The following is a 15,078-nucleotide window of genomic DNA, read 5'->3' on the forward strand; positions in this document are numbered from 1 at the left end:
GCAGAAACACTGTAACATAAATAAATTAATATTAATAGTCTCTGAGATTAATAAAGTAAAATGCATTGCTATTTTCTAACTACTGCCAGATGAAGAGCTGTTTGTGCTTGTATTTGATGTCATGTAGCACCTGATGTCAAGTGATAAGCACTTAAATTATATTTGGTTAGATCCGTTAAGGCTAACTTGGGTATTACTGTACTTTTTATTAAATTTATTTCATTAAAAGCTGTTTTCAACACTCCTTTATTTTGAGCTTTAAGTTGTTGGAAATGGTAACTTATTATTTCACAACAGCAACAGATTTTCATTCAGAAAGTTCTTGTACCATGTTGAAATATTACATTATTTAATATTATATCTTTGTAATATCAATTTAATGTTTTTTGTCAAAACATGAGTTGGACTACAACAAAAAACAATGTAAGCCAGTCTAGTTTACAAACTCAGATTTATAATGCTGTTTTTACTAGAATTATGCTATTGCTTCTAATTACAATTGGTCAGTTTCTCAACTTCCTATTTGGGTAGAAGCTTGCTGATCTCAGAATAATTTGAAATAGTACTTAGTTTTATTTATAATAGGACAATTGGGATTTTTTTAATACTTCATTAGTAAGTCTGTGCTTCTACTGTAAGTTCTAACAATAGCAGGAGTTTGGCCTGAGTTAAGATTGCATGATCAGACTTCAATAATTAAAATGTTTAATAGTTATTCTAACTGCCTTCTAACCTTCTTTTAGGTTGTATGTGTGGTAAATAACTTTAGAGGAAGACAAACGGAACATGAACATTCACATATGGACAGTCTGGCTCAGATGCCAATGATCAGCATTCCACGAGTAGAAAGTCCTTTAGAAAAGGTAACATCCACCCAAAGAATTTCATTTTTAAAATCAAAGTACAGTGGTAGTTTTGCTAATTTTTCTGGAATGATAAATGTCTGTAATAACCTGTACTGGAAAGTGCAATAACAAGAATGCTAAGGTTATATATTGGGAAATACCTATAGATTAGCAGTTTTAAGTATCATCTGGAAGCAGACCCTTAATGTCATTCCCAGTGTCATCAAAGCATTAGATGATCTTTACCTTTAACATGCTTTTCTTGCAGCCACACATAGTGATTGCACAGAAACTTCACATAGTCTACAATGTTTCAAGCATAACACTTAAAGAAAGATATGGACAAATTGGAAAAAGGTCAGAGTAGAGAAATATGCAGACAATGTTCTTTGGATCAATCTGATATCTTTTATTAGACCAACTAAATAGTTGTAGAGCAACACATTATTCAAGGTCTAAAAAAATCTGACATGAGGAAAGGTGGAAGATTGGGATTATTTTGTCTAGAGAAAGGATAAAAGGGGGAATTTGCTAACAGTCTTCTAATACAGAAGGGGTTGTGATAAAGAGCATGGCAGTCAATTGTTCTCTGCATCCACAGGGAACAGGACAAGAAATAACAGGCTTAAACTGTAACATGGGAGATACAGGTTAGATACTAGGCAGAATCTGCTAACTCTTGAGGGTATTTAAACACTGGAATAGATTACCTAAAATGGTTATATGGAATCTCTCAGTCATTGGCAGAGTCCTGCGCTTTGAGGGGGCCCCGCAGAGCTGGGTGGAGCAGCCCACACACTACCCCCTGCCACCGAAACTGCCACTGCTAATGGCAGTAGCGGCTTCTTCAGTTATGGGGCGCATGGGATCAGAGCAGGGACAGTGGCGCGCATGGGCTGATTTGCCCTGGCCCCATACCCTACTCAGGTCAGTTCTGCTCACTGGAGCTCTTGAAACTCAGGTTAGATGACCACTAGACTGGGATCAGACAATTTGGACTACAAGACTTTTCTGAGGTCCCTTCTAGTCCTATTTTCCTATGACTCTAAGACTAACTACCAAATGAGACACATAAAGAGTTCATACATGAATGTCACAGTAACTACAAGAAAGCCATGGACTCTTGCCAAAACAGATTCTTAGGTTAACATTACTAGCACATCCTTGGGTATGTCAAAATGCTTTGCATGGAAAACAATTGAACTATATTTAAAATTAATTTTATTTTGCTGCAATAAAAATGATAATGTTTCCAAAGATGATGATATATTATATAAATGTTAGAAGAAGTTGTGTTGGAACACTTTTGTGATATAATAGGAATTGAAACAGATAACTTAACCAAGTAAAGGAAATATTTTAGGCACTTTTTTACCTAAAGGAAATTTTGAATTACTAATGCAAATGTTTAAATTTTCATAATGACTTTATTTGTCACTGTGTGTTAAGATCTCTTTAGTGTGCGCCCTCACTTGAAGATGGTGAGCAACTTTATTTCCTGCAGGACACCAACAATATGATTTTATTGGTGTTCACTTTAATACAATGGCTATCACGGTAACTTTCCCTTTAATCATAAGAAAATATATTGTGGTTTTTTATTTTTAACCAATTGACAGTCCATGCCAATCACTTGAAATCAATGGAAATGGCACCTGAATAAAGCATGAGACCCTAGGTTTGTAGTTTATACCCTTGGAAAAGCAGGCAGATGTATTTTTTCTGAATTCTCTAACAAGCTGTCTCTAACCAAGTGCATCTAAGTCAGTTCTGATATTTTGTCATCAAGGCTAGGTGCAGACATTCAAAAAGTTCAAGGCGGAATTTATCCAAGTTGCACAGTTTTTTGCAAGTGGTGTAGTTTAGATCGGTAGTAGTGAACAGAACACACATTCACCCTTGGCGGCAGGGGGCAAAGCTTAGACTGGGTTCTGCCATTTTGAAACTATTCTGTGTGCTGAACTGCTGTTCTGTTACAGGTATAGACCAGCTTCCAATCCCTTATACTGGTAAAAGTTCAATGTCTGTACCTGGTCAAAGAGGTCACAGTCTCATTTAAACAAACATTTAGCTGATGAATGTGTATCTTCAAAGCAGACAAGGTTCTTTGGGTGAATTGGATATCTTTTATTAGACGAACTGAAATAGTTGAAAAAAGGTCTTTTATGCAAGCTTTTGGGTTTAAAAACCCTTCATCAGGCTGAGGAAGTCTCTGCAGTTGGTGTGTGCTGTTCCTGGATGGAATGAACAGTCAAGGGGTCAGAGGCTGGGCTGGGCTGCGCATGAGACAGGCAGTCAGTGAAGATGTAAACTGAGGAGTCAGTAGGTGAGAGTCAGGCAGGGTGGGTGGGAGAGAAGGGGAATGAATGTAGCAGTTAAATAGTGGAGAGGTACCTGGGGAGTCAGATGTGAGGCAGGTTGTAGTGTGTCATAAATCCAATGTCTATATTTAGTCTATTTTTTTTGTAGATAACTACAGTGTTGCAGTGCATATGGGCACACAAGTATGCACAGGAAGATGCAGATGTGGACTTGTGTACAGTTTACCAGACTGAATATGTTAGCATTATCTTATGCGTAATTTTGCAAGCTTTTTGTGGTTATGTGGCTATATCTTGGCAACTCAGCATGTTAAAAAAATATGTATTTGTAACGATGCTTTATTATAAATGGAAAGCACCGAAAAAGGAAAAAAAGGTTCAGAAAGCAGTTTAGGTCCAACTTTTATTGAAACCAAGCGTCTGAATGTATGTTCCCAACTTCTCCCATACTTTTCTCCACATTAGTATTTGTTTCCAGGCAATTGTATGGAGGTATTTTTATTTGCACTATACTGAATTTTGAGCAAACAGTGAATTTTGGTAAGTACTATAAAATAGTAGCTGAACAAAAGAAATGTTAAATATATTTAATGTGACTTCCATAAATATACCCACTGTAGGTGTTACAGAACCAAGGTATTGATAATAATCAGGAGGACCCTTTACAACACAACTCCTTCAAAGAACACCTCATTAGGTTCTTCTCCTGGATAACCGGGATGAATTGTTTTGAACGTCTTCGCATAAGGCAATAAACGTATGTGCGCAAAAGCGCACTTATATGTTTGAGTGTGGCTTTAAGCAAAGGGAGATCTATAAGGCATGGTAACCTTCTGTGCAGGGTTTGAACTTTTCAGGAAATTAGCATTTCACTGAAGGACTGATTACTTATTCTGTTCTCTCTAAGAACATAAACAATTCTTGTGTTCTTTACATTGTCAGACCAAGAAGCAAATTCTCTGGTACTACAATAGAATTGTTATATTTGCCTAAATTGCAACATTTTCTCTTCCTGGTTTTTTTTGCTACCTACCCTGGCTGTTTAAGTTAAAGTATCCTAAAAAGGAAGAATATTGTTGCATAGATAGCTATTTCCAAATATTGACAGATGTAATAATGAATTTTTTATAGAACAGAAATGAATATTTAATGCTTGAAAATGTCATCTGTGTAAAGGAAAGTACAAAATATAAGTAAGACCATGCAAAGTATCTTGTACTTAATCATTATGTAGTTGATTATATTAAATTCAACAGTTAAATGCTTTACACAGAACAAGAATATGGTATTTTTTTCCCCAGAAATCTGCACTCAAGGTTCAGCCTTCCACACTTTGCTTTAATGGTTATTGACCTGAAGGAATAATTACTAAGCATGCTGAGTTGAAAATCTTCTGCTGCTGCTTCTAATAATTTTACACTGTCAACTTAGAATGAATACTATAAAAACAGTGTATCAATGTGTAAAGCAACCAAAGTATAGCATAAACCTTTCTTTTTGATTGAATTCTTTATGAGCACTGAAGTATATAACTTTTTCTCATGGAGTTCAAGGACACTGGGGTTTTGTGCATGTTTTTGGCTTGTCCCCTGAATTTGTGTGTCTTTGCTTTTGCTGTTAAATTTTAATACACTGTCATAATAACATGAAACTGAACTAAAAGAGCATGGTAAAGTACCTGAAAAGATCAAATGTTCTAGAGGAAAACACTGGGTTTTTTTCTAAAGGATTCTCGGCAAGCATTATTTGCACTTTTCCTGGAAAAAAATGACATCTGCAAAAGACATGAATACCACCACAGCCATGTTCATCAATACCCATTATTTCTATCAATATCAAGTAATTATGTTTGATCTGTTAAAATGTCATCTTGTAGAATCCGTTGGAAATGAATAGGCAACATTTAATTAGGTTACAGATCCACTACTCCATAATTGCTAGTGAGAATGTCTCTCTGAGGATTTGTTCAGAGGACTTGGGTTTTGCTCTCTGGTATTATGTCCTTTGTCCTGGGATGCCACAGAATTGTTTACATGCTCTAGAGTGTTGGAAGTAGAAGCAGAAAGTCATGTTCTCATTTCCTTGGCAATAGATAACCACTCCTAAATGAATGCTGCAAGAAAGAGCATTATACTATTATACATTATACTTTCCATGCATCGGTGCACACATCCCTTGAGGAGCAGAGGTTGTACAATATAACCATGCTGCCAAAGGACTAGTACAGCTGGGTGCAAGTTTTATGTTTCCTGGGAGTACGTGGAATACACATTGTTTGGGTGACCCATGACTCCTACATCCTCCAGGCACTGGGTAACTTTAGAAAGGGGCCCTCCATCTCTTGAACTGGTACCTTCAAACCTAAAATCTAACTAGTATCATAACAAAGCATTTCCAGCACTTTCAAGTCCTATACTTGCCCCTGAGTGTCCCAGTTTATATGGTATTACAGCCTCATTTCAGTTTTTTAAAATGTCATTCCTTTTTGTTATTGCTGTGTAACAAACCTAACACTATCAAAATACTAGGCCTGTATGAAACGGCACTATTTAGTTTCAACTTTCGTTTCACTGGGACAGTGTTTCATTTTGAGTTTTCATTTTGAAAGCACTGTTCCATTTTGTTTCATTGAAACCGTTTCACAGTTTTGATGCTGTTTTGACGTTTTGCCCATAGGCTATAATGGGGAAGAACAAAACTGCCTATAACTTTGTCATGTTTTGTCAGATTTGGATACAAACAGCAGGAATGGTAGCCCCTTCTGAGGGCATTGTGCCTCCCAAGTTTCAAGGAGATAGGTATAGAAGTTTCTGGGAAACTGCACCACAAAATCTTGAAAGCAAAACAAGTATCACCTGGAAGTGTGAAGGCACAGGGGGGTGAAAACTACAGGCATGGTAGCCCCTGCTGAGGCCATGAAGCCTACCAGGTTTCAAGGAGATAGGTGTAGGCACCTCAAGCTGAAGATGAGCAAAACTCGTGACATGGGTGACTGTGTGTATGTGTTAAGGCACAACTTTGCGGGTACTGGGGCTTCTATATGACGTGATCATGTGCCCCAGTGAAGTCTCTTCCTCCCCTGTAGCCTTAGACTGGTCCACCACTTTAAATGACAACAGGTAGTAACTTAGTAAACAGCACAGTAGTGCCAGCAGCATCTCAGGCAGCCAAACAGTCACAGTCAGTGTCAGAGCAGTCCTTCCCCACTCTTCCCCCTCCCTCTCCTTCCTTTCTGTTTCCCTGAAGGCAAGCCCAGCTTCAGCTTTGAAAATTGAAACATTTAAAAAAATTTTGAAACATTTTGACTGCCCTCATTTCATTTCAAGGCTGTTTTGAAGCCCTTTGTTTTGTTCTGATTTTGCTGTTTTGAGCTTAAAACTAGTTGAAACAGCATTGGAACGAAAGAGCTGGCAAAATTTTGCACGGCCCTACAAAACGCATAAAGGGTAACGTTTTCAAAAGCACTTAAATCCCATTTTTCAAAAGCGATTCAGATTCCTGACTGACCTAATGTCTTTTTTTTAATTACTTGAGATAAATAAGCCAAAAAATACTCCAATTTTTCCTCCAGTTCCTTTCACTTATATTCTTCCTCATGGTTGTCATAAGAATAGGTAAACCATAGCTGCCTAGTGGTGTTAGACAGTGGTGTTTTCCTATCTAAATGGAGCTCACAGATAAATACAGTAGACCAAAATTATACATGTCTGCTGCTGTTCTGGATTCAGTAGAGTTGCACAGTGTAATTGGCACATCTACATATGCAATGAATGCACCTGAATAGAATCCAGCACAGTTTGTCAGAGTTTATTGCTTCTGGTTGCAGCATTTACAAATGCACCCAGGACCACAGATAAGTTTCCTAATGGGTTCTTAGATGGGCATCAGAGGTGCACCAGCCCATCAGCTATTGACGCTGACTTGGTGCAGAGTCACTTGCATGGACTGGATGTGTGTAAGTCAGCAGGCCCGGATGAGCTTCATCTGAGGGTACTGAAGGAATTGTCTGGTTTCATAGCGGAATCACTGGAACGGTTGTTTGAGCTCTTGTGGCACTCGGGTCAGGTCCTGAAGGACTGGAAAAGGGCCAATGTAGTCCCTATTTTCAAGAATAGGAGGAAGGAGGATCTGAGTAATTATAGGCCAGTTAGTCTCACCTCTACCCTTGGAAAAGTTATTTGAAAAAATTATTAAGAATCATATTTGTGGGAGTCCAGCAGGAATAATAATGCAGCATGATTTGTACCAGGGAGATCATGCCTGACTAATCTGGTTTCTTTTTATGACCAGGTCACAAAATGCTTAGACGCGCAGTAGAGGTGGATGTCATTTACTTGAATTTTAGGAAGGCCTTCGATACAGTATCTCATCTCATTCTCATAAATAAATAAGAGGCTGTGACTTAGATGATTACACAGTCCAGTGGGTGGCAAATTGGCTTGGAGGTTGCACCCAGAGAGTGGTGGTAGATGGGTTGGTATCGACCTGAAAGGATGTGGGCAATGGGGTCCCACAGGACTCGGTCCTTGTACCTGTACTCCTCAATGTCTTCTTCAGCAACTTGGATGTGGGCTTGAAATGTATTCTGTCCAAGTTTGTGGATGATACTAAATTACGGGGTGAAATGAACACGCTGGAGGGTAGGGAACGATTACAGACAGACTTGGACAGGTTGGAAAAGTGGGCAGAACACAATAGGATTCAGTTCAACAAGGACAAATGCAGTGCTGCACCTAGGGCATAAAAATGTCCAGCACACTTACTGGCTGGGAAATGCCCCTTTCAGCAGCACAGAAGTGAAAAGGGATCTTGGAGTCATAGTGAACTCCAAGATGAACATGCATCATCAGTGTGAGGAAATCATCAGCAACGCTAGTTGTGCTTCATCATGCATCAGCAGATGCATGACTAACAGATCCAAGGAGGTGATACTTCCCCTCTATGCGGTATTGGTTAGACCACAATTGGAGTACTGCATCCAGTTTTGGACACCGTACTTTTAAGAAGAATGTGGATAACCTCTAGAGGGTCCAGAGGAGAGTCAGTCATATGGTTAAGGATTTGCAGGCCAAGCCCTATGAGGAGATACTAAGAGAATTGGTTCTCTTCATCCTCCGCAAGAGAAGGCTGAGAGGTGATCTTGTGGATGCCTACAAATTCATTGGGTGGGGCAGCAAGGAACCAGAAATGCTCTGTTCACCAGGGCACTTCTTGGGGTAACAACGAACAATAGTCACAAGTTGACAGAGAGCAGATTTAGGCTGTACATCAAGAACTTCATGGTAGAGGTGGCCAAAATTTGGAATGGGCTTCCAAGGGAGCTCTCCCCTTCCTTGGGGGTCTTTAAGAGAAGGCTGGACAGGTATCTGGCTGGGGTCAACTCACCCCAGCACTCTTTCCTGCCCAGGGCAGGGCGTCGGACTCGATGCTCTATGAATTTCTGTCTGGCAGCAGCTCCGGGGGGGGGTCAGCCTGGAGCTGCTCTACCCTTGCTCAGTGTACTGGCTGGGGCACAAGGATGCGGCAGTGCAGGGCTAGCCAGCAGGCAGGCTCCACACTAGCACCCTCATGCTTCAGCCAGCCCTGGTCACCATCTACATGTGCACTGTGGCAGGGTAAATAACTCTGCCATAGGATAGTACTTATGTCAGACTGTACTAACCTATGGCAGAGTTAGTTTACACCAGCCTAATACCTCCATACATGTAGACGGTGACATTTTACTGTGGAGCTGATTAGGCAACTCTTCTGTAAGCATCTCATGTAGATGCCCCCACTGAGAGCAGATCTTGTCCCACTAAGTGAACTTGAAACTTCTTGAAATAACTCCTTGAAATTCAAGTATTTTGTTTGCTAATTAAGGAGTCTAATTTGGTCTGTCTTTTGCCAAATAAAACCCCAGAATCTCTGCCAAATATTAATATTGTTAAACTGCGAGACCCTCTTCACATTTAAAGTTTCTGCAGTGATTATAAGAAGCATTAGAAAAGTAATTTGCAAGCAATGTTTCAATCAATTGTCATTTATTTAAAGCACTTTCACTCAGTTTTGGAGTAAAATGAAAACTGATGGTTCATTGAAATCCACAGCAACAAGAGCTCTTGTTTGTAAAACATTAAGACCAAATTTTTTTTCATTTAAAATGCAGAATACAAAACTTGTTTCCTCTTGAATTAAGTCATCATGACCCTTTGCTTTGCTATGATACAAGAAAAGTACTCAGAGTTTGCTTCAGGCATCAGTGTAAGCTACTTGCAGCAATGTAAACAAGGAGTAAGCATATAACGTATGGCCCTCCGCTTGTGGAACTTATGACAATGCAGTAAATAGTAACGTCAGGGAAACAGAGGAATGAAACTAAGCTGCCGTAAATTACACCAGGATAAATATATCTACTCACCTGTAGTAGCTGCAGATTCAAAGCAAGCAAGCTATTGCCAGCAACCCTGTCACCTAACAAGACCCTACAATAGTGCCTTCTGCCAATTCTCCTTCTGAGAGCCAGTCCCCTGTCCACCTTGGACAATAAAGTAACTTTTATATTGGTTCACAAAATTGACATAATTTGCAACAGTGTTAACGTATTGTGAGTCCAGACCTGAAGTCCCTGGAATAATGGGAAATTCAATGTCTTCACTTTCCTGTGTAACAATCATGTTCCTTTTCATAAAAAATCCCCAGTCTGACAGAAGAGAGTGGTTAGGCAGTATAGGGAGGAGCTGAGGCATATGCACCTTTAGCAGCACTTTCCACAGCCCAGACTAGACTTCCTAGTAATCACTACAGGGGCTACAACAGTTATTACTCTCTTGTGATCTACAGCTTCCATTGCATGGATCTCAAAACTCAGCCCACAGTGAAAGCAACTGAGAACACAGTGCTGAGCATTGGTGGCATAATAGGATCGATGCCAAAAGGAGAGCTGGAGTTGGGGGAGGGCATGTTCAGGTCCCAGTTTCTTCTACAGCCTTTGACCCATTTTGCTGTCACTGTCACATCTCAACATTGCTACTGGCTCTACAGATGGGGAAAGAGAGACGTGATGGATGCTGAGAGAAATGATGCAACTGCAAACCCAGGCACATTGTTTCCTTTTGTTCATTCTTACAGGTCTAGCCCAGAGCCCTGTATACATGTAGAACTTTTACACATTCCATGGTGGTGGTTTAAAAATAAAATTAAAAAAAAGTATCACTCAGAAAATTGATTGTGGAAGACAGTGGCAGTTGATGACACCTGCATCCATACTTTGCAGTATCCAGCCTGCAGAAACAGCAGTATAAGGAGTATAGCACCCAGCACAAAAGCAGAAGCACTAACTTTCATTTGTGAGTGCAAATGCATGGCTGCCGGAGGCAGTCACTTTTCTTCACTTCCTTCCCCCTCCCCGCTCCCCTCAAGTTGGCACCTGGCCTGGCTCCCCTGTTATGCCCCTAGTTACGCCACTTTGTAGGAACCAATCCTGGGTGTATGCAGTTTGAGTGAATGGGAGTGCTTGCATGAATGAAATTATCCACTAGCAAAGGTGCCTATTTCCAAGAGAAGCATCACAGTTTGGAGCAAGAAAATAGACACATTAGTTGCTTTGGACCCTGTGATTTTTTCCTATATAATATTTTAAGTAAAAAAAAAAAAAAAAAATCCCTAATGAAGTAATACCTGATGCATACAGACACACAATTTAAAATCCTCTTGTTGAAGGAACCAGCAGAAAAGCATGGCAAATGAAGATGTTATTGCATTGACTCTGAACAAGAAATTTTTCACATGTTCTGTCAACTAGAGAATGTCATCTCCTTGCATTTCACTACTTCATTCTGTGCCATCTGGCTCACAGGCAGCAATTAGTCTTAAAAAGAAATGCAACATTAAAATCTTTTTACTGCTGAAGCCAAATATTATCATCTGTCAGACACTGCAGTTTTCATTCCTAGGAATTTAGCTTTTAATTATAAATAAGACAGTAATAAAATTACAACAAACTCAATTATTCACATTGTTATTTAATAAAAAGTACATTAAAATCTAAAATATGGTAGAACTATAAGAGTGAGCTACTTTGATTGTACTTTTGCAGACAGCGTTGCAGCAAAAGTTCTTTTGGCATGGATAGACATTATTGCAATTAGAAACACTGTTATTTCCATTATACTGCAAAATTCTCCAAACATTAGAGTTGTTTCTGCTTTAAAGACAAGGAAAAGTCTTTGTGATGGGGATGATCTGTGTCTAACCATATGCTTTTGTTTTCATGTTTGTTTTAAACTTGTAGAACCACATCACGGCCTTTGCAGAAGTCACATGATGTTGAAGCAGATGTGTATTCACTGCACTGGACATCATCTCTTTTCACAGTCCGCTCATAAAAATTGAAGTGTGTTGAAAATAAGAGAGTAAAAAGCGTCTGGTTTGTAGCTTGATTTCATTTCACATTATTAGAACTACATCAGCATTTGAAGAATGCTTCTTAAATATTTAAAGTTCACTTTACTTTTCAGTAGAAGCATTACATTATTTTATTTTGGGGGTGGGAAGGAATCTAAGCACTAGTCACATTTGTATTTCAATGCCCTCTATTTTTGGCTATTTATCATTTTTAATTATTCATGTATCTATTCAGCAGTATTTCATATTATGATTGATTTCGTTTTTAAAATCTAAGTTTTTAATTCAGCATGACATTGTTTCCATTCAGGCAGGTTTAAATGTAGAAAAACTATAACAAGATTTATATTCTGTACTAAGATGCTGTTTGCACACTGTATTATGCTATATTTCATGTAGGATATCATTCAGACCGTATGTTATATGTAAGAATGGTGCTTCTGCTTTTGAAGAGGGAAAAATGCCAATTTTTACTGTAATAAGTATTGTATCATAATTAAAAGTTTATTTATTTGGATATTTTCCTGACTTAATTGTAGTTAAATTGTTGTTTTTGTAGTTCCTGATTGTTTTGGATGATGTACATTGTATCTAGGATATAAGAAGAGAGAAAACATAGGAATTTGGCTATTGCTATATCTTTTATTATTAATGATAGGTTAAGGGCTCCATTCTGAACTCCACCATATCTTAATTGTTTTTCATAATTAGCATTAAGAATAGAGATATCACTAATCATTGGAACTAATTCACATTTTCTCCCACCATTTTTATTGTGCATCTCAGGGAGCCCACTAGGCATGAGAGAGAGTGAAAATAGACTACTTCTTCAGCTAGTTCCCCTTCTCATCCTAAGTTCTCTTGTTTTTGCGAACTTCAGGGGAGGGAGTAGGGGCAGGGAGCAACTGCATAAATTTAAGATGCAGCTTCAATATCTTCAGCTTATGTGACCAGAACTGACATAGTTGATCACCATGAGTATAACTGACCTTGCCAACATAACAGGGTCATGTTTTCACATGAATGATTTCTCCAACAATTTCTGCAATGAAGAGGAGAGAAATTGACTTTTCTTTAACATCAGACAATCATAATTCTTCTCTTCCCAGATATTACTGTGAAGAATCATATCAAACCTACCTATTCAAGAGACAGTCCAGCTCTTTAATAATGTTCAAGTTGTCCTATATTGAGCCATTTCATAGAAACAGGAATCATAGAAGTCATAGAATTAGGGTCAGAAGGGACCTTGTAGATCTTCAAGTCCAACCCCCTGCCTGGGGGGAAGAAACAGGGTGTTGAAATTGATAAATACAGAAGGAATTCCTGGCCCATATCTGAAGATTTTCCTTTGGCAAGAGCAGATATGATACAGGTATCCATACATAAAGAATTGCAGAGTTAGGCATATAATAAGCCAGTGTGAAGTGGCTAGTATTCACTTCGGATTCAGATTTGGCCAATCCTGGGGACAGTGATTCAATCTGATGATTTGAATCACTGTCCCCAGTTGATGCAGCTGAATTGGATTTGAAGATTTGGCCACTGCTGAATCAGCCAAATATCCAAATCAGATAGGCCACATCCCCTACCCACTCTTCAACCCCTGTCAATGGCTGCCCTGCCCAGCCCCAGCATCCTGGCATTAAAAAAAATATATATATATATAAAAAAATCCCTGCACTCATTGGCTCCTGCCAGGTGGGGGAGCAATCTCCACTGCCCCATGCTGCATGGGGAGGCTCTGCCATGAGCCCCTGGAGGCCCCAATGGCTGCTGCTGCAGCTGGTGAGTGTGGGGCTTTTTTTTTTTTTTTTTAAAGTGCCATGAGCTGGGGTCAGGCGAGCAGCCATTGACGAGGCTGGGAGAGGAGGCGGCGTGTCGGGGTGCTCTGGGGGGACTGGTGGAGTAGACAGGGGATGGGGCCTGGTGGGGGTCCCCCCATGGTCCCTTCCCTCCTCCTCTGCCCCCCACCCTCCAACTCCTACTTACTGGTGCGAAGCCCAGGTCCAGCTCCCTGTGGCAGTGAGCAGGGACTGCCCAAATCTCTGAATCTCCTCTGAATCTTTTTTGAATTGATTCAGAGGTTTCAAATCTATTTGGACCTTTTTATTGGTCTCCTGATTCAATTCAGGTTCAGAGATTCGGCCAGTGAATCAAGCCAAATTTCCTCCCAATTGAATCAGCAACCAAAGCTTTACACAGCCCTAGCATATAACATTCCATGGATTAAATTCTCCATTTTTCCATGCAGCTCCTATGCACTAACCACTGGTGGAGACTTCACAACCTATAAAGGACTTCAGGTGTACATTATATGCTAAAATTTATAGTTCCCCCTAGTTAATGGGGCAGCCCCTGTCTTTATTTAGTCTCTGTCTTCAGTAAAACACAAAAACCTAAACACTGCCTGGAGGACAGTGCAGTGAATACTCTTTGAACAGAACATGCAGTCATGCTGCTAATCTGAAAATCCAGAAGAATAAAGGAGTATGGAAGTGAAACAGCAAGAATAGAGCCCTTAGCCACAACAATGCATCTTAGACTATTGAGAAATAACATTTATTAAAATATAATTTATGTTTAAAATTGTAGTATATTTCAAATATGCACCACCATGGCAAGCTTATTTACTCTTTGTTTTGGCTAATTTAGTAAAAATTGCTCTACATCCAGATTTAAGTGAAATTCCCACTCATTTTGTTGCCTAATAGTAATCTGGCAACTTTTATATCTGATTTATAAGATTACCAAGAGGTTCTTTTATGTTAAAAGAGATGACTCTTTGTTAACATAATGTATATATTCATCTTGTAACTAAATCTCTCCTTCTCTCTCAGGATCTATGCCAGTTAAGTATTTGGGTTAATTTATCATGTTATCTTTATGAATCAGCAATGAAATACGAAAAGAAACACTCTGCTATATAATGTATTTTTAAATAAAATAATTTTTCATGTATATGTACAGTATTTTTTTAGACATCTAATGTAGAACATTATGTGAAGACTGTCAACAAGTGAAATTGGATTTCAAAAGCTGATGGATTGACTGTACGGTTACTGGATGCAATAGTATTCTTCAACTACATAACCCTCAACTAAAGCAGCATATAGCAAAAATGCAAGACTTACTGCACTCTATTCAGCATTTAGCAAACTGGAACACCATCTACAGTTGCGCAGGGAATGGCTGTCCCATGCTGCACCTTTTTCCCTGTTTCTGAGATGAAAACAAGACATTTTTTACACTTTTTTTAATGAAAAAAATCACCTTTTTGCCAAGGAACTCCTAATCTGCTGTACCAGTAGCCATATTCTGCTATTCTGTTCACCTGTTTTGTTTTTTTTACCCTAACCGATTTTTAGAGTGAGTGATATCATGAAGGCCTGAGGATTAAACAGCAGTCGTGATGCATTCGCTAGATTACAGTGTCCCTAGTGAAATATATTGGCTGACTATAAAATTTCAATGACTTTGAAATGCAACCATTTTTAAGGTCTCCTGATGAGCCTGTTTAATGGAGC

The 15,078-nt window shown here is 39.1% G+C and overlaps 1 protein-coding gene across 1 annotated transcript in view; it reads left to right on the plus strand.

Annotated features, from left to right (window-relative positions):
• PLPPR5 (phospholipid phosphatase related 5) overlaps nucleotides 1–13,022 on the plus strand; it is a 108,942-nt gene extending 95,920 nt beyond the window's left edge. The window contains exons 8-9 of the mRNA XM_019530597.1: nucleotides 744–863; nucleotides 11,439–13,022. Coding sequence (XP_019386142.1) covers nucleotides 744–863; nucleotides 11,439–11,471 — 153 coding nt within the window. The 3' untranslated portion in view covers nucleotides 11,472–13,022. The remainder of the gene's footprint in view (nucleotides 1–743; nucleotides 864–11,438) is intronic.
• Nucleotides 13,023–15,078: the final 2,056 nt, after the last annotated feature.

The sequence above is a fragment of the Crocodylus porosus genome, unplaced genomic scaffold, assembly GCF_001723895.1.
Source record: "Crocodylus porosus isolate Cpor-Errol unplaced genomic scaffold, CroPor_comp1, whole genome shotgun sequence".
Classification (NCBI taxonomy): domain Eukaryota; kingdom Metazoa; phylum Chordata; order Crocodylia; family Crocodylidae; genus Crocodylus; species Crocodylus porosus.